General features: G+C 66.1%; 1 protein-coding gene across 1 annotated transcript; it reads right to left on the bottom strand.

The window, feature by feature from the left end:
- Window positions 1–1,033: 1,033 nt before the first annotated feature.
- Window positions 1,034–25,168, bottom strand: MUC5AC (mucin 5AC, oligomeric mucus/gel-forming). Its single transcript, XM_047692668.1, has 49 exons — window positions 25,121–25,168; window positions 24,650–24,911; window positions 24,246–24,360; window positions 23,891–23,981; window positions 23,111–23,220; window positions 22,781–22,994; window positions 22,576–22,701; window positions 22,292–22,409; window positions 21,905–22,043; window positions 21,592–21,702; window positions 21,023–21,092; window positions 20,808–20,945; window positions 20,558–20,722; window positions 20,216–20,310; window positions 19,662–19,788; window positions 19,234–19,489; window positions 19,102–19,154; window positions 18,654–18,754; window positions 18,330–18,481; window positions 18,058–18,196; window positions 17,847–17,957; window positions 17,576–17,755; window positions 16,630–16,869; window positions 16,290–16,446; window positions 15,633–15,761; window positions 15,269–15,431; window positions 14,807–14,850; window positions 14,530–14,718; window positions 13,320–13,996; window positions 9,702–12,764; window positions 8,870–9,581; window positions 8,364–8,572; window positions 7,809–7,983; window positions 7,262–7,512; window positions 6,995–7,178; window positions 6,379–6,586; window positions 5,910–6,088; window positions 5,433–5,520; window positions 5,226–5,329; window positions 5,001–5,032; window positions 4,426–4,597; window positions 3,987–4,088; window positions 3,722–3,759; window positions 3,215–3,337; window positions 3,028–3,126; window positions 2,564–2,683; window positions 2,287–2,350; window positions 2,071–2,185; window positions 1,034–1,691 (listed from the first exon to the last, which is right to left on the bottom strand). The coding sequence occupies exons 1-49, from the start codon at window positions 25,161–25,163 to the stop codon at window positions 1,352–1,354; spliced, it is 10,893 nt and encodes a 3,630-aa protein (XP_047548624.1). The 5' UTR covers window positions 25,164–25,168; the 3' UTR covers window positions 1,034–1,351.
- Window positions 25,169–26,341: the final 1,173 nt, after the last annotated feature.

Here is a 26,341-nt window from a genome sequence, read left to right on the forward strand (position 1 = left end):
TCACTGCACCCTGCACCCCGAGGAAGAGGCAGTTCCCTCTGACACCCGAGCCGCTCAGGGGGTCGGCGGCGCTGACGTTCGTGCCACCCACAGCTGCGGGGCCAGCTGGTCCGTGCAACAGTGGCTCCCAAAGCCAGAGGCCTGAGAACGTGCTGTGCCCAAGGAGGGCATCCCGGGAGTCAACAGCCTGCTCCCTGTCCCTGTGGGGCCATGGCCATCCACCTCACACTCAAGTGGTCTCCTGAGCCCAAGGGGTCACGGGGTCCTGGCCGAGGGAAACCCTCCGCCCCCAGCTGGTCACTGACAGGAGGGGTCAAGCTCCAAGGTCGGTCCCCCTTGCCATGTGCCTGGACCAGGGTGGGTCCCCTATGGAAACTGTAAAGGGTGGTCCCCAACCCCCCAGGGCTGCTCTGGCCAAGTCTTTGGACCAAGGCGAGCCCTGTCCACACTCCCGGGGCATCTGTGGGGCTGGGTCAGCCTTTGGTCTGCATGTTGCCAGGGGTGTGGTCTGGAAGCTCCCCTGGGACCGCCAAGGAAGGGGTCGAGGAACCTGGAGGTTCTCAGGGCAGAGCTGGGGATCACGGGAAGGATGTGGGAGGGGCAGGGGCTTGACTGCTGGCGGCCTTTGTGCACGCACACACACGCACACACGCGTACACACACACACACACCCCCCAAACCCAGCATCTGTGTGATGAGGGGTCTGATGCTTTGTGGGGAAAAGACGGAGCCCTCTTCTAGAAGGTTCCTTCGCCATGCAAAGCCTACTGGTGTCCAGTGTGGCCAGCTGGGGGGATAGGCAGGGCCACACAGGACTTCCTCCCTCCCCCTATTCCGTGAATGGATGGGTGTCGTCCCCCAGCAGCTGGAGGCAGCAGGCACCCCTGGGTGGACCTCCCCATTGTGCCCAGTCTGGAGCCGGCCGAGGGTGTGGTGTGAGCCCCTGGCACCCAGCCTGTCCCCGCCCCGTTTCTGGGTTTTACAGATAAGCTTAAAAACCACACGGAGTCCACAAGTTGCAAAATGCTCCAAGTGTATTTACGAACCCAGATGGTCATTTCCTGAAGCCCAGGGCGAAGGGAGGGGCAAGGCTGTGCCTCCTGGTGGACGGCCCAGCCCAACAAGTCCAAGTGCCCTTCCCTGATAAGACCCCTACGCGATGCACGAGTCCTGGGAACGCAAGCTGGACCCACGGCCAGAGTGGCCTGAGGGCTGGTTGGAGCCACTGCACACCCGAGGGCCAGCTGGACCCCAGAGAGGGACAAGGTGGGCGGGCAGGGCATCATGGCCTCGGGTCCCCTGGGCCAGGGCTCAGGTCCCTGGAGCCAAAGCCCTAGGGGACAGAACACCCTTATCGGTGTATCCCGGAGGGGGGTGGCCAGGAGCCCCGAGGACGGGGGCTGGTCAGTCCACTGGGGGGGCCTGTGGCCCTGGAGCCCCTCCTCCAGCCAGTGCCCCCCATCTCCTGGCTCTGCTCCTCGTCGCTCTGCACAGGCCCAGAGTCCGCCCCGTGGCCCAGGGCGCCATGGGAGCCGCAGCGCTGCCGCACACAGCCACACTCCTCCACCTGGGGGTAGCTGAAGGCCCGGTGGGAGCCATCGGCACAGCGCAGGGTCACGTTTCTCAGGGAGACGCGCAGCTCCTGGCAGCACTCGCAGCTGTGCCGCAGCATGTTGGCCTCCCGGGAGTAGCTGTGGGCGGGTGGCCGCGTCAGACCCCAGGCCCCCACCCCACGTCGCCACCACCCGCCCTCCAGGCTCTTTGGCCAGTGTGTGACAGCCGTGCACGCTCCCGTGCCCGTGGCCAGCTGTGAACACTCCGCAGTTCACCAGGCCACCGGCATGCCATGGCAGACCCTGTCACACCGCCGGTGGGGCCCTCAAGTCTGTGGTCTCGGGACAGCCTGCTTCCCGCCAGGGCGCAGGCTGTGGCCTCCGAACCCCAGGGACCGCTCAGCCCACCCCAGAGCCCATCGCTGCTCCCAGCTCTCCCTCCCCCGCCCTTCATCGCCATCCCCTGTGCCCCTGACGGTTCTGTGGCCCCTGCGGGCCGGGGGAGGGGCTCACGTACACAGAGACACTGTCCCCGCAGTTGCCACGGCAGAAGGCGAGGCGCACAGGCCGGAGAGACCTACAGCCCTGCTGGTGGAGGACTTGGTGCTCGTGGAACAGGGCACAGGCCGACCCTGGGGGTGACACAAAAGGCCGGGCGGAGGCTCAGGCCTGGCCGGGACCCCTGGGCCCACAGCAGGCAGGATGGGCCGCCCCCATGGATGCGCCCACTCACGGTTCTGGGGCTGGGGTGGAGGACAGGACAGACAGCAGCCATCCTCGCTCAGCCTGGCCTGGTCCTGTGCCGACAAAAGGGCTTCCTTGAGGGCTGGCCGCCAGCCCAGGAGTGGGGGAATGGACAGGAGGGACGGCGCCCCACAGAGGTGAGTGGCGCCCCTACAGTCTCTGCACAGGGCCAACCGTGGCTCCCCACCCCCACCCCCGGTGAACCTGGTCGTGGCCTCCCATGACCCACAGGGGGCCAGGCAGGGCCACGGGCTCCCGGAGCTCACCGCAGGACAGCTGAGCGGGGGACACGCCTTCTTCCTGGTCACCACCACAAGCCCATCCTGGTGCTTCTCACACTCGTGGGTCACGCAGGGGTTCCTGGGGTCTGGCCAGGACTGGCCCGGCTGCAAGGAGGAACCAGCAGGGTGAGAGGGCAGGGGAGCTCTGTGTGTTGGCCTCTCAGCCCCTGGGCCTCCAGGGTCCTCCCGGTCTCTGCCGGGCACCTGCCTTGCGATGACGGCTCCCCAGGGGCCCCCGTGTGCCAGGGGCAGCTGGTTCTGCACTCCCGCCCCTGGGGCCACTGTGTACCTCACAGCTCCTCCGTCCAGGCAGGGGTGGGACCTGGCCCCGCCCCAGCTTCCCCAGAGCTCCTGGGCGGGGCAGGGTGGCTTCAACCCCCCAGGACTCACTCCGTGGCCCCGGAGCCCCCCGCCGGGCCCCCCAGCCAGGCCCAGCAGCTGCAACTCACGTAGAAGAGACGGGGGGAGCTGTCAGTGGCGTTGAGGACGCAGGCTTGCTGTGCGCACCCGCCGCAGCACCGCCCGCTCTGCTCCTGGTACTCGAAGCCCTGTGGGGACAGGGGGGCGTGTGGCCTGAGCACCCCCAACCCCAAGCGGTCCGGGCGGCAGTGCGGGGCAGCCACCGCAGCCACTCACCTCGGGACAGCGGGTGTTGCAAATCTGAGTCTCACAGCTGATCACCGCCGTGTCTGAATGGGGGCTGCCGGGCGCCTGGCACCGGCACGTCTCACACAGACTGGAGGAGACCACGGAGCCGGGCTGGGGACAGTCGGGCGGCCAGGGCCGGTGAGCTTCCGGAACGTACCCCTCTGGGCCTGGCCCCCGCTAGGCAGCCCGGGCCCTCCAGGTGCCCCTAAGTGCCGCCTCCTGGCAGAGGGCCGGGCCCCCCGGATCCTGCACCTCTGAGACCAGGGTGCCCGGGAAGTCGCAGGCTTGGGAGGGCCCAGCTGGGGGCACTGATGTTGGGGACCCTCATCACAGTCGGGAGGGCAGGGAGGGATGCTGGCCTTGCCCACCCTCCCAATGCGGAGGAGCACCCAAGCCGGCGGCTGACCTGGAGCCTCAGCTACGATGGGCTGTGGGCTGTGGTCCCCGGAGGGCTCACGAATGCCACCGGGGTCCTGACCTCCACATCCCTCTTACCTGGTACAAGGTGCCGTTGACACTGCAGACGTTCCAGCCTGTACAAGGGGGAACACACAGGCTCACAGACCCACACTTGCCCCTGCCGCCTGGCCTACCACGCCCCAGCCCCCAGAACAGTGGTGGCCACATGCGTCACCAGGGTGGACTGGCCCCGGGGCCCCGGACAGTGATGCCCCGGCCGCGTCCCCCAGCCACAGAGAACCCCCAGTGAAGCTGCCCCCCCACACAGCGCCCGGCCCGCCAGGAGGTTGCTGGCACTCACTGCAGTTCTGGTGTGGACAGCAGGCTCCCTCCTCGTAGGTCAGGATGGGGTGGGAGCCCTCGGGACAGGCCACGGGCTTGGGGCAATAGCTGGTGTCACAGGCTGCAGCGGACAGGAAGGCGGCACTCAGGGGCCTGCCTCCTGCTCTGCACACACCCACCCCCACCCAGCCCAGTGCTGTACCCAGGGGTCTCCAGTGGGGCCCACCACCCGGCGGGTAGCTCTCCAAGGGGCACGGGCCACTCTGGGCCAGCCTGAGCAGAGGAGCCCCCGTCCTCCTGGCATACCCACCTTCCCCAGAGCATGTCTGTGGCGGGGGAGGTCACCGGCGGAGGCCTTGGTGGGGGGCAGAAGGGTGTGGTCCCCCTTGGTTGTGCCCCCCAACCCCGTCCCCCCCTGGCACTCAGTAAAGGCCCTGTGGGCATCAGCCCGGGCTCACCGCAGTTGTACTGGGGACAGCACTGGTCGGCCTGGGGGGCCGCAGGCACAGGTACCAGGCCTGGCGCGGGGCAGGCTGGGGGCAGGGGGCAGGGCTGAGGCTGGCAGCTCAGGGTCCGCGTGCCGTTCTCACAGGTGCACCACTGGCATCCCACGCTGACAGTGTGGCCGGGCTGCAGGACGAGGCATGTGTAAGCCCAGGGCTGTGGGGCTGGCCCCTGGCCTGTCGGGGCACAACAGCAGCCACACCACAGGGGTGTGGGAGCCCACAGCTGAGGGCCAGAGGGGGGCCCTGGGGGAGCCGGGGGGAACCGGAGGAAACCGAGGGAACCGGGGGAAGTGGCTTCAGGGGTGGGAGATGGGGTGGGCAGGTGCCAGGTGGGTGACCACCTCCAGCTCCCTGCGTCTGAGAGGAGCAGGAAAGGACCCCAGTGGAGGTAGGAGCAGGGCCACCCCAGGAGCGGGCACTCCCCGTACGGATGCCCCCACATCCAGCTAGAGCCCCCTCTGTGCTCCTCCTCTGAGGCTCTGGCACTAAGAGGATGCCCTGCCCCCACGCCAGCTGGCTACACTCACCTCCACAGGCTCCCCGTGGGGCCCCAGGCACCCTGGAGGGAAAGAGAGAGGTCACAGGTAGGCAGCGGCAGCCCCCAGCCTTTCAGGGACTGGACTCATAGTGGGGGTCCAGGCAGTCCCAGGCCATGGCAGAAAGCCCCAGCATCTGGCTGGGAAGCCCAGATCCGAGGGGGCAGCTGGTGCTGGTGCACCTGCCGGCCCCCAGCCCCACCCGTGGCAACATACTGTGGCAATCTATGGGCACGCAGACTTCGGAGCTCGTGCTGAAAAGCATCAAGCCCTCTGGACAGAAGCAGCCTTCCGTGATGGGGCCGGCGTCCTGTAAGGCCCTGTGGGGACAGCAGAGGGGCTGGCCTGTCCTGTGCCCTCCGGGCTAGGAGAAGGCCAGCCTGGGGGCCCCGGGGTAGGTCCAGGAGGGAGACTGGTGCATACATGAAGCTGGCGTTGTCCCTCCCGTAGCAGTAGGAGAGCTTGGACGGGCCACATGGCTGGTACACCTTGTCGGCAGGGCAGGCGAACGCTGTGTGCAGGGAGAGGCCATGGTTGAGGCCAAGGGCATCTGCTCAGAGCAAACTCCCAGGCCCTGCTCTGGCCCTATCCCCAGGCACATGCTGAGGGCCGGACACCGGCTGGGGGCTCTGCAGCCAGGCTCTGCAGCCAGGAAGCTGGCCCCTCGGCCCCACCCCCGGCCCCCGCACTCCAGGCTCCGGGAGCCCAATCCCGGTGCTCCTCCCTTCTCTCCTGGAGCTGAGTACACTCGGCCCTGCGGCCAATCCACCCCTCCGCCTCCCTCCCCCACCTCTCCCCACCTCTCCTCTCCCCTCCCCTCCCCCCTCTCTAGGAAGCCCTGCAGCTGGTGGCCCCCCTGGCTTGTCTGCTGCCGCTCCCTGGGACCGGGTGGGCACTCACGGCACGTGTGGTTGGTGTGGCTTCTCCAGTCGATGCACACGCCGCGGGAGGCGCAGAGGGATGCGTACAGCTCCAGGCCAGAGCACACCACGTCGGAGGTGGTCACGTGGCAGTGGTCGAAGACGCAGCCTTGGTAGAATGTTAGCGGGGGGATCACCGCATGGCACGGCTCGAAGACCCTACAGCCAGCAGCGCAGTGTTTGGGGGCAGCTCGGGCTCTGCCCACGGCCTGCGTGCCCCAAGCAGGACGGCCCACCGCAGCACGTGGGCCCAGACCCACAGCCAGCCAGAAGGAGCCGACCCACTCAGCCACCCTGGCACCCAGGGTTCCAGCAGTGAGCCACGGCTCTCCGCCACCCTCCTGCTCCGACGCCCTGCTCCCTCGGGAGCCGCCATAGGCCCACGCTTCCTGCCCACCCCGAGGGTGAGGTTGGGGGGCTGCCCTCCCCGGGCCCTCCACAAATCTCACTTGCTCAAAATCAGCTGGCAAATCGACGACGAGGAGCACGGGGTCGGGGAGGGCGCAGGCCTGGCTGCGGTGGGCATCGGGGAGGGCCCATGGCACGATGGCTGGCGCGGTGTCGTCACCTTCCAGTGGCCAGACATATCAGAGCAGGAGGCCGCCACTGCCCCGCCAGGCAGGCGACACTCATCCTTCTTGTCATTGGTGCAGGTGCCTAAGGTTGGGGGTGGCGGGTGTCAGGCCGTCAGGGGACAGCCGAGCGCAGCCCACCCGTGGGCCGCGGGGTCAATGAACTGGGAGTGGGGCCCTGATGCTCAGGGCAGCACTCGACGGGTTGGCTGTGGGACCTGACCCTAGGTGCTTCCCTGTTCCCCCCAAGAAGCCAGACAGTTCCCCTGCAGGGTGGACGGGTGTGAGCCCCAGGTGTGTGGCTGGGCCCCTCTGCTGTGTGGACCGTGTGCTCTCAGTGCAGCTGGAAAGCAGACACGGCAGCAGGCTCGGGGCCACTCAGGCAGCTTCCACCCCGGCCGAGAGTGCAGTCCCCAGGGGTGTCCCCCAGCACGACCCCTCCTCACACGGACACCCTCAGCTGCATGCAGAGCCCAGTGGGCCCGGGACTCACCACACTGCCCCTCTGTGTTGTTAGCAAACTTGCTGAAAGGGACCTCCACCGAGAAGATGAGCCCAGAGAACATGACCTGGACGCCAAGTTCGGGGATGGTCACGTACATCTTGATGCCGATTTGGGACACGCTCACGCCATCTTTCTGGAAGCCAGGCCTGACCACTCTGTCGTTGAAGATGATCTACACAGGGTGAAGGACGAGGCAGAATAAGGCGTGGCCCCAAGCCGGCCCGGTCTGCAGGGCGCGGCCCCGGGGTCCCCTACCTCACTGGTCATCACCCCGAGGACGGGCTTGCGGGTGAGCACGACGCGGTCCCCCCGGTACTCGACGATGATGGACTGCGGGCAGGACACCCCGTTCTCCGCCCCGCACAAGTAGTTGTCCACCAGCACGCGGAAGTGGCCGTACACGGGCACGACCTGCTGCACCAGCACGTAGGTGCAGCTGTCCAGGAACGTGTAGTAGGTACCGTCGAAGGTGATGTAGTGGGGGTCGCCCCAGCCGCTGCACACACCTGCGGGCACACACCGGCCTTACGAGGGGCTCCGTCCACTGGGGGCTCCATGAGCCCCGAGCACCGGGGCCAGGTCCTCTTGGCCTCCTCCCACCTGACATGGCCTCGGGGCCCTGGGGTTCGGGCAGCATTCCACTCGGTGCCCTGGTGGAGGCCTCGGGCCTTCTGTTCCCTGCCTTACTGTCAGGAAGTCCCTCCTAGGGTCTCACCCACGTCTGCCCCACCCACTCCGCTGAAGCCCTGCCCATCCCCCATCCACCACCACCCCCCCAGCCCCTGGCTGGCTCCCTGCTCACACTGGCACTGGTAGCGCGGGCAGCAGCCATCCTGGTCTGCCACCTGCACAGGGGGGAAGCCATTGGTGCAGGTCGGGGGCTGCGCCTGTGGGCACTGGCGCCGATGCACGGTGATGACCCCGTGGCCCTCACAGGTGGCCTGAGAGCAGTTGGGCATGGGCCAGGTCTCGCCTTTCTGTGGAGGAAGGACAGTGCTCAGCCTCGGACCCAGGGTGGCAAGAGCAGGAGTCACAGGAAGTCAGGATGGGACCCGCCTTCCCCACCCCCGCCCCTGTTCCTCCCACAGGCCCCCACCCTCTGTGCAGCTCGGACCGACCCGCACCCCACCGCAGGCTGCCAAGCCCCATCTGGAGCTACCGGCCAGGCGCCCATCACCGGCCGCTTGCACACAGTCCTGGCTCCCCAGGTGGTGCCCACTTTGGGCAGCCCTGTAGGACCACCACTGGCTGCTTCCCAACAGCCAGCCAGCTTCAGCCTGCCCGCAGCTAACTTTCCCCCCGGAAAGGCGCCAGGGGTCCCTGCACCAGCCTCTGAGAAGGGCAGACGGGGAGTTACCATTCTTGGGGGGACTGCATTCGGGCACCCCTGCGTAGTGACAGGCACGGGGACCGAAGGGGAGGAGCCAGGCTGGGAGGTGGTCGGGGCAGGAGGTGGCATGCCACTGGGACAGGACTGGTCTGTCTGCCTGACCACGTGGCAGTCCAGACTGCACGTGGCATAATAGCAGTGGCCGGCGAGGTCAGTCTGTTGGTAAATGATGGATCCTACGAGAGAAAGGGTCAGGTGGGGGTGAGCGGAGCCATCCTGCGGGGAGAGCCACAGCCCAGAGACACTCTTCCACGCTCGGCGTCCACCCCAGGGGCAGACAAGGTACGAGGACTTTCTATCCAGAAGCAAACGGAAGAAATACTCAAAGATGGCTAGGTTGCACCCGGAGACGATGGTGGCCGAGTCACAGTGCAAGAGTCCCCTCCCCTCTCCCATAACAATGGCATCTTCATAGACCAGACAGCAGCAGACAAGGCAGCACACACACCACACCACAGGCACGAGTCACATACCTGCGGGATACAGCTTGCCGGACACGCTGCAGAAGCACGTCGTGCTGGCCGGAGCCGTGGAGCTCGGCCATGGCACACTGGACACCATGGACGTACGCTCTGGAGGGGCTGAGCTCGGTGTCAGTGATGTGTGACCGCAGTGCTCTGGGGGCTCACAGCACAACACCCGGACCTCATAGTTGAGGCACATCCCGACACTGCCTCCCTGGTCCCGGTTCCGGCACACCAGGCCCTTGCGGGGGTCGCACTGCACCACCTGGCCCAGCTTCTCGATGCTGACCTCGGGGTGGCTCTCGGCCCGGCACTGCAGCCGCGAGATGTATTCGGGCCGGCGGCAGATTTTCTGTCCCCTTCTCATGATGTTGCTGAAGCTTTCCACGTCTCCTCCGTGGGGTCCCGGGAACGGGAAGTCCACGTCAAACCACTTGGTCCACGTGCACTGTGGCTGGCAGGTGACAGTCACATGAGGGGAGTGGGTTGCTTCAGGTGTGAGGACGGGGGTGGTGCTCGCTGTAGGAGCAGACGTTGTGCCGGTTGGTGGCACAGAGGTTGGGCTGGTCCGTGACACAGTGGTTGAGCTGGTTGGTGGCACCGAGGTTGGGCTGCTTGCTGGCAAGGTGGTGGAGCTGGTTTCTGGCCCATATCTTGGGCTGGTTGTTGGCACAGAGGTTGAGCTAGTAGGTGGCACTGAGGTTGGGCTGGTTGCTGGCACCTTGGTTGAGCTGGTTTCTGGCACAGAACTTGGGCTGGTTGTTGGCACTGTTTTTGAGTTGGTTGTTGGCACAGTGGTTGAGCTGGTCGCTGGCTCCGAGGTTGGGCGGGTTGTTGACACAGAGGTTGAGCTGGTCTCTGGCACCGAGGTTGGGCTGGTTGTTGGCACCGTGGTTGGGCTGGTTGTTGGAACAGAGGTTGAGCTGGTTTCTGGTACTGAGGTTGGGCTGGTTGTTCGCACCGTGGTCGAGCTGGTTTCTGGCACCGAGGTTGGGCTGCTTGTTGGCACAGAGGTTGAGTGGGAAGTCACCAGGTGGACGGTGGTCTCAGTTAGGCTTGTGGGGCTCATACTTGGGGTGTGAGGGACTGTGACAGTTTTGTGCGTCGTGCAGTGCTCTGGGGGCTCACAGCACAACACCCGGACCTCATAGTTGAGGCACATCCCGACACTGCCTCCCTGGTCCCGGTTCCGGCACACCAGGCCCTTGCGGGGGTCGCACTGCACCACCTGGCCCAGCTTCTCGATGCTGACCTCGGGGTGGCTCTCGGCCCGGCACTGCAGCCGCGAGATGTATTCGGGCCGGCGGCAGATTTTCTGTCCCCTTCTCATGATGTTGCTGAAGCTTTCCACGTCTCCTCCGTGGGGTCCCGGGAACGGGAAGTCCACGTCAAACCACTTGGTCCACGTGCACTGTGGCTGGCAGGTGACAGTCACATGAGGGGAGTGGGTTGCTTCAGGTGTGAGGACGGGGGTGGTGCTCGCTGTAGGAGCAGACGTTGTGCCGGTTGGTGGCACAGAGGTTGGGCTGGTCCGTGACACAGTGGTTGAGCTGGTTGGTGGCACCGAGGTTGGGCTGCTTGCTGGCAAGGTGGTGGAGCTGGTTTCTGGCCCATATCTTGGGCTGGTTGTTGGCACAGAGGTTGAGCTAGTAGGTGGCACTGAGGTTGGGCTGGTTGCTGGCACCTTGGTTGAGCTGGTTTCTGGCACAGAACTTGGGCTGGTTGTTGGCACTGTTTTTGAGTTGGTTGTTGGCACAGTGGTTGAGCTGGTCGCTGGCTCCGAGGTTGGGCGGGTTGTTGACACAGAGGTTGAGCTGGTCTCTGGCACCGAGGTTGGGCTGGTTGTTGGCACCGTGGTTGGGCTGGTTGTTGGAACAGAGGTTGAGCTGGTTTCTGGTACTGAGGTTGGGCTGGTTGTTCGCACCGTGGTCGAGCTGGTTTCTGGCACCGAGGTTGGGCTGCTTGTTGGCACAGAGGTTGAGTGGGCCGTCACCAGGTGGACGGTGGTCTCAGTTAGGCTTGTGGGGCTCATACTTGGGGTGTGAGGGACTGTGACAGTTTTGTGCGTCGTGCAGTGCTCTGGGGGCTCACAGCACAACACCCGGACCTCATAGTTGAGGCACATCCCGACACTGCCTCCCTGGTCCCGGTTCCGGCACACCAGGCCCTTGCGGGGGTCGCACTGCACCACCTGGCCCAGCTTCTCGATGCTGACCTCGGGGTGGCTCTCGGCCCGGCACTGCAGCCGCGAGATGTATTCGGGCCGGCGGCAGATTTTCTGTCCCCTTCTCATGATGTTGCTGAAGCTTTCCACGTCTCCTCCGTGGGGTCCCGGGAACGGGAAGTCCACGTCAAACCACTTGGTCCACATGCACTGTGGCTGGCAGGTGACAGTCACATGAGGGGAGTGGGTTGCTTCAGGTGTGAGGACGGGGGTGGTGCTCGCTGTAGGAGCAGACGTTGTGCCGGTTGGTGGCACAGAGGTTGGGCTGGTCCGTGACACAGTGGTTGAGCTGGTTGGTGGCACCGAGGTTGGGCTGCTTGCTGGCAAGGTGGTGGAGCTGGTTTCTGGCCCATATCTTGGGCTGGTTGTTGGCACAGAGGTTGAGCTAGTAGGTGGCACTGAGGTTGGGCTGGTTGCTGGCACCTTGGTTGAGCTGGTTTCTGGCACAGAACTTGGGCTGGTTGTTGGCACTGTTTTTGAGTTGGTTGTTGGCACAGTGGTTGAGCTGGTCGCTGGCTCCGAGGTTGGGCGGGTTGTTGACACAGAGGTTGAGCTGGTCTCTGGCACCGAGGTTGGGCTGGTTGTTGGCACCGTGGTTGGGCTGGTTGTTGGAACAGAGGTTGAGCTGGTTTCTGGTACTGAGGTTGGGCTGGTTGTTCGCACCGTGGTCGAGCTGGTTTCTGGCACCGAGGTTGGGCTGCTTGTTGGCACAGAGGTTGAGTGGGCCGTCACCAGGTGGACGGTGGTCTCAGTTAGGCTTGTGGGGCTCATACTTGGGGTGTGAGGGACTGTGACAGTTTTGTGCGTCGTGCAGTGCTCTGGGGGCTCACAGCACAACACCCGGACCTCATAGTTGAGGCACATCCCGACACTGCCTCCCTGGTCCCGGTTCCGGCACACCAGGCCCTTGCGGGGGTCGCACTGCACCACCTGGCCCAGCTTCTCGATGCTGACCTCGGGGTGGCTCTCGGCCCGGCACTGCAGCTGCGAGATGTATTCGGGCCGGCGGCAGATTTTCTGTCCCCTTCTCATGATGTTGCTGAAGCTTTCCACGTCTCCTCCGTGGGGTCCCGGGGACGGGAAGTCCACGTCAAACCACTTGGTCCACGTGCACTGTGGCTGGCAGGTGACAGTCACAGGTGAGGATACCCCGTGTGTGTCAGGTGTGGTGCTGGCTGTCGGGTGCACAGGCACCGAGCTGGCTGTGCCAGGTTGTGTCGGCCACGAGGGAATTTCGGTGTTTTGAGTCAGCTGTGTTTGGGTCTCAGTGTCCCTCGGGGCTGGGTGTGTGATCTCCGATGAGCCGGCGTGTGGGGTGCTCGTGCACACATCTACCTGCTCACAGCACTCGACGCGGATGGCGTAGTTATAGCAGATGGGGGGCAGCTGGTTCTTGTTCAGACAAAGCAGTCCCACGTTCTTGTCACAGATCACGTCCTGCCCCAACTCCTTTAGTGGGATGTTCGGGAAGAACTCTGCCCTGCACTCCACGTTGTTGGGCTTTGCACAGAATTTATAGCCTTTGGCTCTCAAATTAGGAAAAGTGTCAAAATCTCCACTGTTTATACCCAGCCCAGGGTAGCTGCCGTCGATCCAGGGGGTCCATGTGCACAACCGTTTTAAACAAGGCTCGTGTGTTGTTGAAATTGGCATCGGAGTCAGAGTGAAGAGAGTAGTTTTCTCCTTGGCGGGTGTAGGGGTACCTGGTGGGGTCGTGGTGGTACCCGGGGCGGGTGTAGGGGTGCCTGGTGGGGTCGTGGTGGTACCCGGGGCGGGTGTGGGGGTGCCTGGTGGGGTCGTGGTGGTACCCGGGGCGGGTGTGGGGGTACCTGGTGGGGTCGTGGTGGTACCCGGGGCGGGTGTGGGGGTGCCTGGTGGGGTCGTGGTGGTACCCGGGGCGGGTGTGGGGGTGCCTGGTGGGGTCGTGGTGGTACCCGGGGCGGGTGTGGGGGTGCCTGGTGGGGTCGTGGTGGTACCCGGGGCGGGTGTGGGGGTGCCTGGTGGGGTCGTGGTGGTACCCGGGGCGGGTGTAGGGGTGCCTGGTGGGGTCGTGGTGGTACCCGGGGCGGGTGTGGGGGTGCCTGGTGGGGTCGTGGTGGTACCCGGGGCGGGTGTGGGGGTGCCTGGTGGGGTCGTGGTGGTACCCGGGGCGGGTGTGGGGGTGCCTGGTGGGGTCGTGGTGGTACCCGGGGCGGGTGTGGGGGTGCCTGGTGGGGTCGTGGTGGTACCCGGGGCGGGTGTGGGGGTGCCTGGTGGGGTCGTGGTGGTACCCGGGGCGGGTGTGGGGGTGCCTGGTGGGGTCGTGGTGGTCGCTTGGACTGGTGCAGTAGCACCCGGACCAGGTGCTCCACGAGTCGCGGAGAAAACGCTTGTGCCAGATGCGGCGACCATGGCTGGGGATATTTTGTGCTCTGTCGGCACAGATGAGACCCCGCTAACCTCTCGTGTTGGCCCTGTTTCTGTATTCCCTGAAGCTACAGGATGGGTGGTCTGGGCCGGACTGCTGGAGGGAGAGCAGATCCGGGGGAAGCAGCACAGGATCCTGATCTGGTAGTTGTGGCAGAGCCCTGACGTCTGCTTGTGGTTGTAGCAGGTCAGGCCCACCATCGGGCTGCACTCCACGTGCTGCCCCAGGACTGGGAGTGGCACCCCGGGGGCCCCCTCAGCTTGGCACTCCACCTTCTTCGGCACCGCACAAACCTGGTACCCATGGGCACGGAGGTTCTCCAGGGTGTCGAAGTCGCCGCTGTCGATGCCCCGCCCCGGATGGCTGATGTCCAGCCACGGCGACCACTGGCACTCCTCCCCACAGGCCTGGTGGGGTTGGACGGTGGTGCCGGGGGTCGTGCCTGTGGGCACTGTGCTCTTGCCACAGTCGTGGCACGTGTGGGGCGGATGTGTTGAGCTCACGACTGAGGACAGAAGAGAAGGCGGAAGGGCTGAGTCTCGAGGGGCCCCAGGACCTCCCCTCATCCGCTGTCCCTGCCCCCGACCCACCAGCTGCTTTGTGGCCTCGCCATGTCGATCTGTGAGGCTGTCTCCACCCGCGACGGAGCTTGGCGGGTGGGAGCACCAAGTCCCTGGGACACGCATGGCACAGGGCGCACGTGCAGCCCACAGCAGTTGAATGAACCGGTGAACGGGTCTCATGTCGGGAAGCCCGCTCCCCAGGCCCTAAGCAGAACCAGCCCTCTTGCAGGAAGCTCCGATGAGGCTCTAAGATGCCCCAGAGGTGGGAGAGGAGTCAGGGTGCCTGACACTCAGCGCACCTCCTCCCAGAAGCCGGCCCCCGCCCTCTGCAGGGGGGCCCTAGTCCTGATTTTGCCCCTGAGGACAGCAGTCCTGCCAGGGAGACGGCTGAGCTGGCCCTTCCCAGGGACAGCAGGCTCCTGCCTTCTCGGGGAGAGAGACAGCCCTGCCCGGTGCCCCCGTGCATCTGCCTTACCGGGTGCAGACGTGGAGAAGGAGAAGGTGGTTGGTGGGGCGGGGCTGGTGACGCTGCAGGGGGAGACCCCCCGCTCGATGGCGCCGTTGGCAGAGCAGTGGGCGGAGATGCACCCCCCTGTGCCGTCTGTCGTGTGGTAGATGACGTCCCCCGGTCGGAAGTGCCGTCCGTCGTAGACGCAGACGCAGGCTGTGAGGACAAGCCCAGACACGTCAGGGGCTGGGGGGAGGTGGGCACCCCAAGAATCCAGACTCCAGGAAGGTCCCCCACTGCTCACCCTCAGAGTCGTAGGCACACTGCACGCCATTCTCGGTGCAAATGCTAGTGGCGGGAGGGAGGAAGTGAGCCGGGGGGTGTAGGGCACCCCTGCCGTTCCGGGGCCATCCCGCAGCCCAGCCGGAGCACATGGAGCCCGGGGTCACACCCACTCCGGGAGCCCCTTCCGATCGCTGAGTGACATAGGCAGGCGTCTGACACCCACACACCCCGGTGACTTTCTGACGGCCATTTCCTCTCCGGGGCCTCTGTTCCAAGGAAGCCTCATGCTCCTGCTTCAATTCACGCCCCGCCACCCGTCGGGCTGCCCACCCCCACTCTGCACCAGGGAGGCTCCCAGCCAGACCTCAGGACCTCAGGCTATGACACCACCCCACCAGTCTGAAGGAGGAGGCCCCATGGGAGTGTGGCCGATGGAACCCGCACGTGCTCTGGCTCCTCACCCTCTGGCCGTGCGACTCACCAGGAGTGGCAGTTCTGGTCGGAGGGCACCACCGTGCCAGGCCGGTATGACTTGCCCCGGACGCGGCAGGGCAGTGGCGGGGGTGGGGTCGGGCACGTGGCCACACACTGCATCCGGTCCTCGTCGAAAATGGGGGCCACAGGCGGGCACTTGGGGTAGCAGCCTGAGGTCCAGAGAGGCTGAGTGCCGGCCCCACTGCCTGCCTGACCGACCACCTCCCCACCATGGCCTGGGCTCAGCCCCCCGCCCCAGGTCTCACGCACGGCACAGTGGGCACGTGGAGTTGCACCCACAAAGGCACCCCGAGGGGCTGGGACGCGTCCAGCCCAGCCAGAGGCCCCCGGACAGCACCCCCTGCCCTCACCTTCCAGGCCCGGCAGGTCGTGCAGACAGCGGCCACCCGGGTTCCGGCACGTCCTCATGCAGGGCGCCCCGCACGGCTGGTAGTGCCACTCGCACTGGCCCTCGGGGTTGTAGTAGTCGCAGAACAGGGCTGTGGGCCAGCGGGCAGGCTCAGTGGGCCAGCTCCCGCCCGGAGCGAGCCACCCGGCGGCCCCACGCAGAGTGCTGCCCTCAGGAAGACAGCCTCGGGGACCCACACGGGCCAGGCAAGCTCCCCCTGCCACCCTGACCTTCCCCCACATCTCATGGGCTGTTCTCAAGCCATTCCCTCTGCTATGCCTCCCGGATGGGGCCTCAAATGCCATGGTCAGAGGCAGCCGCAGGTCCCCTGGTTTCTCAGGAGTGCCATCCATTGGGGTGGGGGCTCTGGCCGGAGTGGCTCCCCAGCGACACCCCAGTCCAGCCAAGTTCCGACAGCATGGGAGGTGGGAGCTCTGTTAAGCCCTCTCAGTTCCAGAATGTTCTGCCACATCTCCCCTGACGACACCCTCCACCACTCCCCCATTCCACTTTGCTTTCCAAGGCCTCCCGCCCAGCCCGTGGCTGACCTGCCTTGATCCCACACTCCTCTGCCCCTCCCCACGGCCCCTCCTCCCAAGCACGTGTTGTGGACACTCACGGCAGGTGTCCGGGGTGCGCCAGGACACGCACATGCCCACGTTGCGGCAGGCCTGCGCGTAGGCGGCCACGGCCGTGCAGAAACACTCACAGTCACCCCCCGAGTCACAGGCGCACGCGTCCCCCACACAGGCCTCGTAGTACTTGGTGGGCTCCACCTGGGGGAGGGGGAAAGAGGCTTCGGATCGGGGGCTGGGGCTCCTGGGGGTCAGGCCCGCGGTGTGTCTCAACCTGGGGTGGCTTCCCCCAGAGCTCAGGGACAGCAGCTGACCACGGGCTGGTCTAAAGGGTGGAAGGTGACTCCGGACCCCAACTGCTGTCCCCGGGGAAGGGCCACGTACGTGGGCATGGCAGGCGGCGAAGGTCGCGCTGTTGATGATGCTGCACTGCTTCTGGGCCCAGGACTTGCGGTACGGGTTGGCAGTGCAGGGGTCCCTGGGGACCGGGGCATCGGGGCAGGACGGGGAGAACTTCCAGCTGTTGCCAAACTCCAGGGCGCTGCCCACCACGGACTGGCTCCGCGTGGTGAAGTCGTTGACGGCGTTGTCGTCGAAGTTGCCGCACAGCCCGCAGACCCGGCCCTGCAGACGGGGGGGACGGCGGCACGGGGGGCTCAGGCATGTGCCGGAGGGGCCCGAGCCTCCTACCCAGCCTCCTGGGACCCCACTCACTCCCCTGGGGCCCACGTCCACCCCCAGGAGGAGGGGCCCCCAAGTACACCTTCAGCGTGTACGGCCCCATTCACCACACGGGGTCATGGTGGTGCCCCTCCCGGAGGAAAGGGGGAACAGGAGAGGCAGCACTGTAGGCTACATGGTGTTCCCCAAAGACCAGCACAGGTCCTGACTCAGGACCCAGGAGCGTGGCCTCATGTGGAAATAGGGCCCCTGCAGATGGGTCCAGCAGAGATGAGGGTGTCTTGGGTGGGGGTGGGCTGACGACGCAGAGCCTGTGACCCTGAGGACATGTGGGCACACACATGAGTGAGGACAGTTACACGAAGCTGGACGGTCGCCTGGGGCCCCAGGAGCTGGAGGAGGCAGGTGGGGTCCTCCCCCAAAACCCCCGGAGGGAGCGGGCCCCGGAACAGTTGGATGGGACTTCCAGGGTCCAGAACATGAGAAGGAGCCACGAGTTTGTGACGGTGTCCCGGGAGCCACAAGACACGGCACAGGCAGTGGAGGGCCTCCCGCCTGCCAGCTGACTCCCTCCTCTTTCCGTCTGTCCTCCAGCCCCGTGTGGTCTGGGGTGAGAGCGGGCTCTCCCGGGGGGCGATGGGGGGCCCACCTTGAACTCAGGGCTGAGTTTGAGGAAGATGCTGGTCTTCCTGTCCCACAGCAGCACCAGGCCAGCCTCGGTGTCCACCACCAGGTAGATACCCATCTGGCGGATGGAGTAGGGGGGCTCCTGCCCCACACCCCTCTCGAGCACCTCCACGCGGCCCTCACTCAGCCTCAGCTCGTAGCTCTGCGCAGAAGGGGTCGCTCAGGCCTGTCCCCGCTTGGTTTCCCAGGCATCCCTCCAGCGGGGCCCCAGCCCTACCCGGCCGCCCGCTCACCCCCAGGAACAGCTTGATGGCCTTGGAGCAGGTGACGCCAGTGGTCCCACAGGGAACGTTCTCGGAGATGACACGGAAGGTCCCAGTGGTGTCATTGCCGCGGCAGTGGTCCTGGGGAGAGGTGAGGGGTTATCCTGCCGCTGGGGGCTGGGGTGCCCCAAGCCACAGCGCGGGGCCACTGGAGGGCCGGGAAGCCCCCGGGACCATGTACCTGAAGCAACGTGTACCCGCAGTCCCCGCTGAAGCTGTAGCGCCTCCCATCGAGGGTGACATAGTGGCCGTCCCCGTACACGGCACAGGTGGCCAGGCAGGGCTCCTCTGTGCACCGCCACTTCCTGTTCTCACAGGTGCTGGGGGCAGGGGGCACCCGTCAGGCCTAAGCTGGGCGGGGGGATGGGGGTGGGGCAGGTCCCTACGAGACCATGGTCGGTCCTAGAGGCCGGGGTCCCGTCACCCACTGCAGGGAGCCCCCCCACCACGTACCAGGTGTTGCAGCCCACCCGGATGGTCTGGCCGGGCAGGTAGCTGGCCTCGTTGTGCACGCAGGGGCAGTCCTTCGGAGCGACGCAGCGGCCCTCGCCATCGGCCACCAGCCCGTCGGGACACACACAGCCAGGCTCACACTGGGAGCTATACTGTGAGGCGCCGGGGACACGGCTCAGTGGGCTGGGGGTCGACAGCTGAGCCCCCACCACGGCCTGCACTGAGCCCAGGGAGCCCTCAGGCAGTGGTCTTCCCGGGACCGCCCCGAGAAGGCACATGGGCAGATGCCCACTCGGCGTCGCCAGGGGCGTGAGGGGCACTCACACAGTCCATGTCCAGAGTGAAGCAGCTCTTCTGACAGCCGGCCCCGGAGGCCCCCGGCGTGGCTTTGTGACAGTCGACGAAGACCATGGGCGGGGCGCAGACTGGGGGGTTAGAGGCCACTCAGGGTCCCACCGCCAACCGCCAGGCTGGCTCTGAGAGTCATGGCCACACACTGTGTGTCCAGCAGCTGAGTCTGTGCCGCCCAGCCCGGGGCTCAGCCAGCAGGATGCATGTGCGTGTGTGCAGGGCGCGTGTGCGTGTGTGCAGCACGTGTGTGTCCACGGTGTGTACATGTGTTCATGGTGCATGTGCATGGCGTGCCTGGGGGCACGGATCAGGCCAAAGAGGGAAACCCCCCCCACTCCCAGCAGCCACACTGACTTGGGGTTCTGGCCGTCCACCCAGAAACTTGGAGATCATGAGAGCTCCTCCCTCCCCGCAGACTCACCTGGGGTGGGAACCTGGCCTCCAATGCAGGTCAGCGTGCCTTGTGTGCAGGTGCTGGGACAAGAGGGTGGTCAGAGGGTCCCTCCCGGCCTGGCTGCCCTGCCCACCAGGCCCATCCAGCAGAGGCTCTTACCAGATGACTCCACGCTCCTGAAGCGACTCTCCGTTGGGGACCACAGAGCCCTCGTGGTAGCAGGGACAGCTGGTGGCAGGCACGCACTTGCCCGCATCGTCCAGGAATGTGCCGTTGGGGCAGGTGCAGCCATCCACGGGGACAAAGCTGATACCACAGGTGATGTCCTCGTGGCTCCGGGCCCGGCAGGTGGGCTGGCAGGTCCTGATGCCGTATTGGTAGGTCAGCGACTTTGGGCAGGTGGTCATGGGCTTTGCTGCGGGACGCCAGGCAGGGGGAGGCAGTCAGGGCGGAGCGGCTGCCATCACCCGCCCCCACCTCCCCTGCCCCTGCGTAAGGGTCCCAGGCCAGGCACTCCAGCCCTCCAAGCCCCGCCCGGGGACAGGGGCCCAGGAGCACGTGTTCTGTTGGGGGGTGGGGACACTCACTGCACACGCCGTCCCTCCAGCCGCGGAGCAGCACCCCCTTGGCCGCGCAGGCGTACACGTAGGAGGACAGGGCGGCGCACAGGCAGTCTTCGCTCTTCTCGCAGTTACACGTGTCGAACATGCAGTTCTGGGAACAGGGCCGTCGTCACCCACACCCCGTGAGTGTCCCCCACACTGCCACCCCGCCTCCTCCAGGACCCTCCCCGAGCCCACGCCTGGGGCCCCCATGCCCTCCGCAGACCATCTTGGTGCCAAGCCCCACTTCAGGCGGGTGCTGGAAGGACAACAGCCCCTCCTCTCGGGGACCCGACAGGGGCCAGCCCTTCTGGCCCTCAGACCCCAGAGCATCTCAGCCACCACCGATTTCTCATGTGGACTCCAGGGCCTGGTGGGCCACAAGCCCTCAGGGGTCGTCGACCCTATGCCTGGTTACAGGGCTGGAGGCACAGATGAGCTCTGGACCTCAGGACCAGGCCGGACCCTCGAGAAGCCCCTGCCCCCGCACCGAGGACAGCTGCGTGGCCGGAGCAGAGAGGCTGGTGGGTGTGCGTTACCGAGTAGAAGGTGCCTGGGTTCACGGCCGCGTGGCACTGGGCAAAGGGGCCGTGGGGGTCGGTCAGCCGGGAGCACCAGTGCTGAGCGTACTTCTCTGTGGACAGAGCAACAAGGGCGGTCAGCAAGCCGGACAGTTGTCCCCTGCTGTGGCCAGCAGGCATGCAAGTGAAGTCTTCACCACCCCCACAACACCCTGCTCCCTTCTTCCAGAAGTTTCCACGGCCACACTGGGAAACGTGTTGGTGAGTTGGCCTCCGAATGCCTCCTCCAGGCCAGAGTGGATTCTGCGGCCTGGGGTCACCGGCAACCGGGTGGGCCTGTGGCCGCGGGGACCCACACACCGTTCTCCACGCTGAGGGAGCAGGGGTCCTCGAAGCTGCTCTTGACGTTGGGGCAGGCGGCCTGGGTCTTCCAGGTGTTGGCAAAGGCGGCGGCCGTGCCCTCCACCACGCCGCTGAGGGTCCGGAAGTCGTCGGCCTGGTTCTGGTTGAAGTTCCCGCACAGGCCTGCGGCAGGAGGCTGGCATGAGGCGCCACGGGCCCTGGCCGCCGAGGGTGGGCTCCGGCTCCCAGGACGGGTGGCCCCTCTTACCGCAGGTGAGGCCGCGGAGCTCGGCCCCCAGCCTCACAAACACCTGCATGACGGGCTCCAGCTGGATCCCGAGCTGCAGGCCCAGCTTGGTTTGCGCGACGATGAAGAAGGTGGACGGTCTGAAGAGCGTGACATTCGCTGTGGACGCAGGGGACGAGGCCTCAGTGGGCTGGGAGGGCCGGGACCCTCCAAGGGGGCAGGCCCCACGTCCTTACCTGCCGAGACGGGCATCTGGGTGTAGATCTGGTTCACAAACACCTCCCCGCTGGCCTTGACCATGATGACCTGGGAGTGGCAGGGAGTGGGGTCAGGGCAGCCCTGGGACACGTGCCAGCGGGACCCCTGCCCCGGAGGGCCATGAGCTCCCACGAGGAGGGGCTGGCTGAGAAGCCAAGTTCTGCCCCAGGCTCAGCTGGTCTGTCCACATTTCCCTCAAGGGCTGAGCATTCTCTCCGGTAAAAACCCAAGTGATTGTATGAAATAGGGAAGTTGGAAAAATAAAATAAAAATAAAAACTAAACTGGGACAGAGGGAAGTTGGCTTCAATGAAGCCGAGTTCCGGGCATGCCCTGGTCCCTCCTTCCAGGGCTGGTGGGGCAGGTGTGGAGGCCGTGGTGCCCCTCCCGGAGTGGTTCTGTCTGGGGACTGTCAGGCAGAGGCCTGCGGGCTGGGAGGTCCTCAGGCCACATCCCGCTCACTCACCGCCACTCCAGGATCAAGAGCTTGGGCAGAGGTCACTTGCCATGAGGGACATAGACTCCCCCCAACTGGCATCTGCTCTCACCGTGCTCCCCCCGTCCAGGTTCAGCGTCAGGCTCTTCAGGCATGTCTCACTGTCCGTCAGGCCACACCGCCGCAGCTCTCCCAGCACAGTGAAGATGCTGCTATCACAGAGCTGCAGACACGGGTCCTTACACTCTGCCCAAAGGCGCCCGCCCCCCACCTGCCCCCCGCCTATCCCCAATCCCTGGAGACCCTGTGGGGTGGTGCCAGGAGCTGGGGCACAGATGCAGCAGACCCAGCAGCCCAGGCAGGGGTGGGCCAGCCGCACGGCCGTGGCCCAAAGCCGCCGGGTGGGCGCAAGGCCCGGGTCGCACCTTGGCCAGCACGTAGCTGCAGTCCCCGTGCACCGTGTACTGCCTCTCGTCGAACGTGGAGACATGGGCGCCCCCCAGCACCGCACAGGTGCCTGGGCATGGCAGCTCCCGGCAACTCCACTGGCCTCTGGAACAGGTGCTGTGGACAGTAGAGACCACGCTGGTGCCGCCCCTGGGAGCATCCAGCCCCGGCCTGTGCACTGGTGGGAGGACACAGGTCTGGCCCAGGTTCACCTGCATCCCCGCCTAGACCGGGGCCTGGCAGTGTCTGCGTGGAGAGCCCTGGGCATGCCTGGAGTCCGCAGGAAGAGAGGACAGCCGGCCCTTGGGCCTCGGCTCTCCCAGGCCATGTCCGGGGTTGTAGGCAGGAGGGGTCTGGGGTCCTACCAGTTTGTGCAGTCTGTGGCGTAGCTGGTCCCCGGAGCATAGGTGGCCCCATTGTATACACAAGGACACTGGGATGCCGGAATGCAGCCGGTCTGGCCGATGTCGTCGAGCACCGTCCCTGCAGAAGCAGGCAGGCCATGGACGGGGCAGGTGCCAGGCAGTGCCCACCCCTGAGCCAGTGGAGGGGACCTGACCTTGGGCCCAGGTCACACCGCCCTACAGGGGCTCCTCAGACCCAGGGACCCAGCCTGGCTCTGTGGGATTCCCGGGGAGGCCCTTCTCACCCTCGGGGCAGAAGCAGCCGTCCACACAGTGGTCCTCGCAGAGCTGGGAGTGCTCCGGGTTGGAGCAGGTGTCGGCGCAGGGCGAGCCGCACTCCCGGTGCTGCATGCTGGAGGGGCAGGTCTGGGCTGTGGAGGGAGGACAGAGCCAAGTCATCGCCGGCCCCCAGCTCCCGGCCCAGGAGGGACAGCAGGACGGGGCACTCACGGCAGAGGTGGGGGCTCCTCCAGTCCGGGGGCAGCCCCCCGGCGTGGGCGCACTGGCGTGCGTACTCGGCGAGTGTGGGACAGACGCAGCGAGTGCGGTCCGCGTGCTCGCAGAGGCAGAGGTCTTGCCGGCAGGCCTGCACATAGCTGCTGGCGTCCAGCAGAGCTCGGCAGCCCGAGAACAGCCGGCTAGTCAGGATTTCCTCGCAGGGGCCCTGGGGGCAGAGGCAGGAGCACACACTGAGTACAGGCTCGGGACCCTCCCCCGGGCTCCGGGCCGCCAACCCACCTCGCCCCCACAGGAGCAGGGCCTGTCCACGCCAGGGCTTACAGTGCCACGCCCGCAGTCCGTCGGGGGCACAGGGACAGGGTCCTGACACTGCTCCATGGGGCCGTCCATCTTCTGCAGATTCCCGTACTCAAGGGCCGTCAGCTTGACACCTGCGGGAACACAACGCCAGGCGTCTGAGGCTCCCCAAGGGGTCCCCACTGCATCTCGTCCCCCATCCACCCTGCTGGGTTAAGGGGTGCTCAAGGAGTCTGAAAGTAAGTGGGGGACCACCCAAGTCATTCAGGGCTACGGGCAGAGGGCTGAGGCCTGAGGGTTCTCCAAGCCCGGGGCGGCATGCTGCCCAAAGGGCCGGAGAGTGACCCTGACCTCACCCGGGCCGGAGAGTGACCCTGACCTCACCCAGCCCTCAGAGCCCAGCCAAGCCCGCGCAGGGACCCCCAGACAACCAGGCAGGCGTGTCCCCATGGCTGCCAGCCCCATACGGGTGAGCTTCCTCTGGGCTTCATGGGCCTGGCGAGGGGGTCCTGGGGGTGGGGGACTCCGGCTGGATCACATGGAACCTCCCTTCCTGGCAGCAGGAGGCCCAAGAAACCGGGTGAAGGTCTGCTTGGAGGCGGTGCCTAGGTTGCAGGGAGGTACGTGTGCACGCGTGCTGGGGACGTGTCTGTGCCCGCGTGGGTGTGCGCGCAGATCTGCGTGTGCGTGTGCATGGGCACGCAAACCGGGGACACCTGACCCAAGGTTCTGGAAGTGCAGCCTTCCAGGGAGCACTGGGAAAGGAGTCTGGCTACCATGGGGCAGCTGTGGGGAGGGGCTTACCATGAGAGAGGAACTCGTTGAACACGGGATGACCATTGAAGTCTCCGCAGAGCCCGCAGGTCTGGTTGGCAAACTTGGGGTCCAGCTCCAGCTGGAATGAGGGGCCACATCAGATGCCCGGCCCCACAGGGACATGTCAGGGCCCACAGAGGCGCCACAGGCCATGGACCCCTGCCTCTAACGCTTCAGGGTCTCCGTGATGGGGGAGGTAGGGTCCCTGGCCCCCTCCTCACCAGCCTCATGCAGTGGGGTCTGGCCGTCCCCCAGCACCTGTGCCCAGAGCACTTTCTTCCCTCTCTGGGGAGGCCGTTGGGCTGGCGGCACCCCCCACTCTGGCCCTGGGCCCCGGTCTCACCAGGAGGCTGTCATCTGGGCTCCACATGAAGACGAGGCCCAGCTTGGCGTCCACCTTCAGGTAGCCGTTGCTGACCTCGATGAGGACCCCCGACTGGCTGAAGGGCGGCTGAGTTCTGCGGAGAGAGGGCCGGGCTAAGGCCCCGAGGCCACGTGGGGCAGGGCTATGGAGGCCTGATCCCAGCCAGGGAGGGCCCCCTACGGCCACAAATGTGACCAGAATGCTGGGCCACAGACAGCGCCATGGGTGCAAGAGGACAGCGGACCCCGGAGCTCCGTGATCACGGAGGAACTAGGAAGGGGGCCACTTCCCCGGGCGGGAAAAGAGCCCCAGGCCTCTGAGGGCGCGCTCAGGGCCTGCCGGGGCATGACCCCATGTACCCCCCCACAACCACCCGGACTCACGGGCGGCCGTTAACCAGGATGGAGCTCTTGGTCAGCTGGATGACCATGCCATCGAGCTTCATGGTGACTGCGGTGACCGTGGTGGTGTTGGACTCCCGGCCGCGGCGCAGCTGCACATTGAAGTCCTCGTACGCGGCGCCGCAGTGCGTGGACAGGACGTAGTTGCACAGGCCGGGGAAGCGGAAGACGTCGCCGTCGAAGGTCTTGTAGTGGAAGTCGCCCCAGGTGCTGCAGACGCGCCCGTTGTGCGCGGGGTTCCGGGCTGAGGGCCAAGGACGGCCAGAGGATGCCATCCTACGCCCCGGGCCGGGGACGCAGCTGCCCCAGGGTTGGGGGGGGCGGATGGCAGGGGAGTTGCTGCTTGGACCCAGGCCCTCGGGGAACGCAGCCTCTCTCCCAGCACTTACCCCGCATCCACGTGGGGAGCGGGACCCCGTCCAGCCGCCCCCCCAGCCTCACAGCCCCTCTCACCTCGCACCACCGGGGCTGTCCTCAGAGGGGGCAGGAAGCTCATCCCGCGGAGTGGGTGGCCTGCGGGGACAGGGCACGGGGTCACACCACCTGCGCGCAGGGGTCTCTGCTGCCCCCGCCAAGCCTGCCGGCACCACGCCCAGCTGGGGCTGGAGCTGAGGCCCCGCAGGCCGGCGGCCTTCCCTCCGGGCCGTCCCAAGGGGCTGCAAGCGCTCTGGCCCCGGAATTCTGCCTGGAGCTCTTGCCCGGGGCCAAGTCAGGCCCAGGGCCCAGGACGACCCCTTGGGTGCTGAGGCCGGGCACAGACAAGCCTCCCTGAGCCCAGCCTGGGGGAGTGATCCTCTCCCAGGGCCACACACCCAGCGTGGCAGCACAGGTGTACTGGAGAGTCCCCCACCAGCCACCCCCCAGGCCAAGGGGACACATGTGGCAAAGGGATCAAGACTTGTGGGGAGACAGGAGGACGTAGCTGTGAGCTCGGGCCTCATCTATCCTCCTGTCTGAAGCTGCCACAGGGAGACAAGGAGCCTTCGGGGGGCTGCAGGTGACTGACCAGGGCTGTGTGTTGGGGTGTCCTCCAGGCCCCCAAGTTCTGGCCCCGAGGGGCTGGGGCAGGGCCACACTAACAGGTGGGGGTCAACTCACCACCAAGCTCCTGAGGGAAATAAAGTTCTGGGGACTTGTGGCCATGTTCCACAGAGCTGCCCTGGGCCTGGCCTATGGGAAGAAGGAGGACGCTGGGCCTGAGCCAGGAGACAGGGGACAGAGAGAGGGACGGGCCGACGGAAGGGCCCAGAACAGGTAGGGCTTCTCTCTGCACAGGGCTGGGGATGTGGGGAGGGTCTCTGTCCATGATGCCCATGCCAGGCTCACGCACTGTACAAGCCTTCTCTCAGCTTGCCCCACAAGCACTCGGGGTTCCCCAGGCCCTGACATGTCATCACCCAGAGGTCTTCATTCATTCACTAGCCCTTTGTTCACACTGGGTATCTCCCTGCTTGGGACATGGGGCAGGGACGACTGTCTGCACGGCAGCCTGGGGAGGGACAAGACTGTTGAAGCTGCGGGTCACCTGAGCTTGTCAAGAGACAACCAGGGCCCCGGGCGAAGATGTGAGGGTGCGGAGTCGGGTGGGGTGAGGCTGCCTGGCCCTGCCCCTGACCTCGCAGGGGACAGTCCACACTCATCCATGACGCAGGTGCCCCAGGAGCAGCCAGCAAA

The sequence above is a fragment of the Lutra lutra genome, chromosome 10 (assembly GCF_902655055.1).
Source record: "Lutra lutra chromosome 10, mLutLut1.2, whole genome shotgun sequence".
Taxonomy (NCBI): Eukaryota; Metazoa; Chordata; class Mammalia; order Carnivora; family Mustelidae; genus Lutra; species Lutra lutra.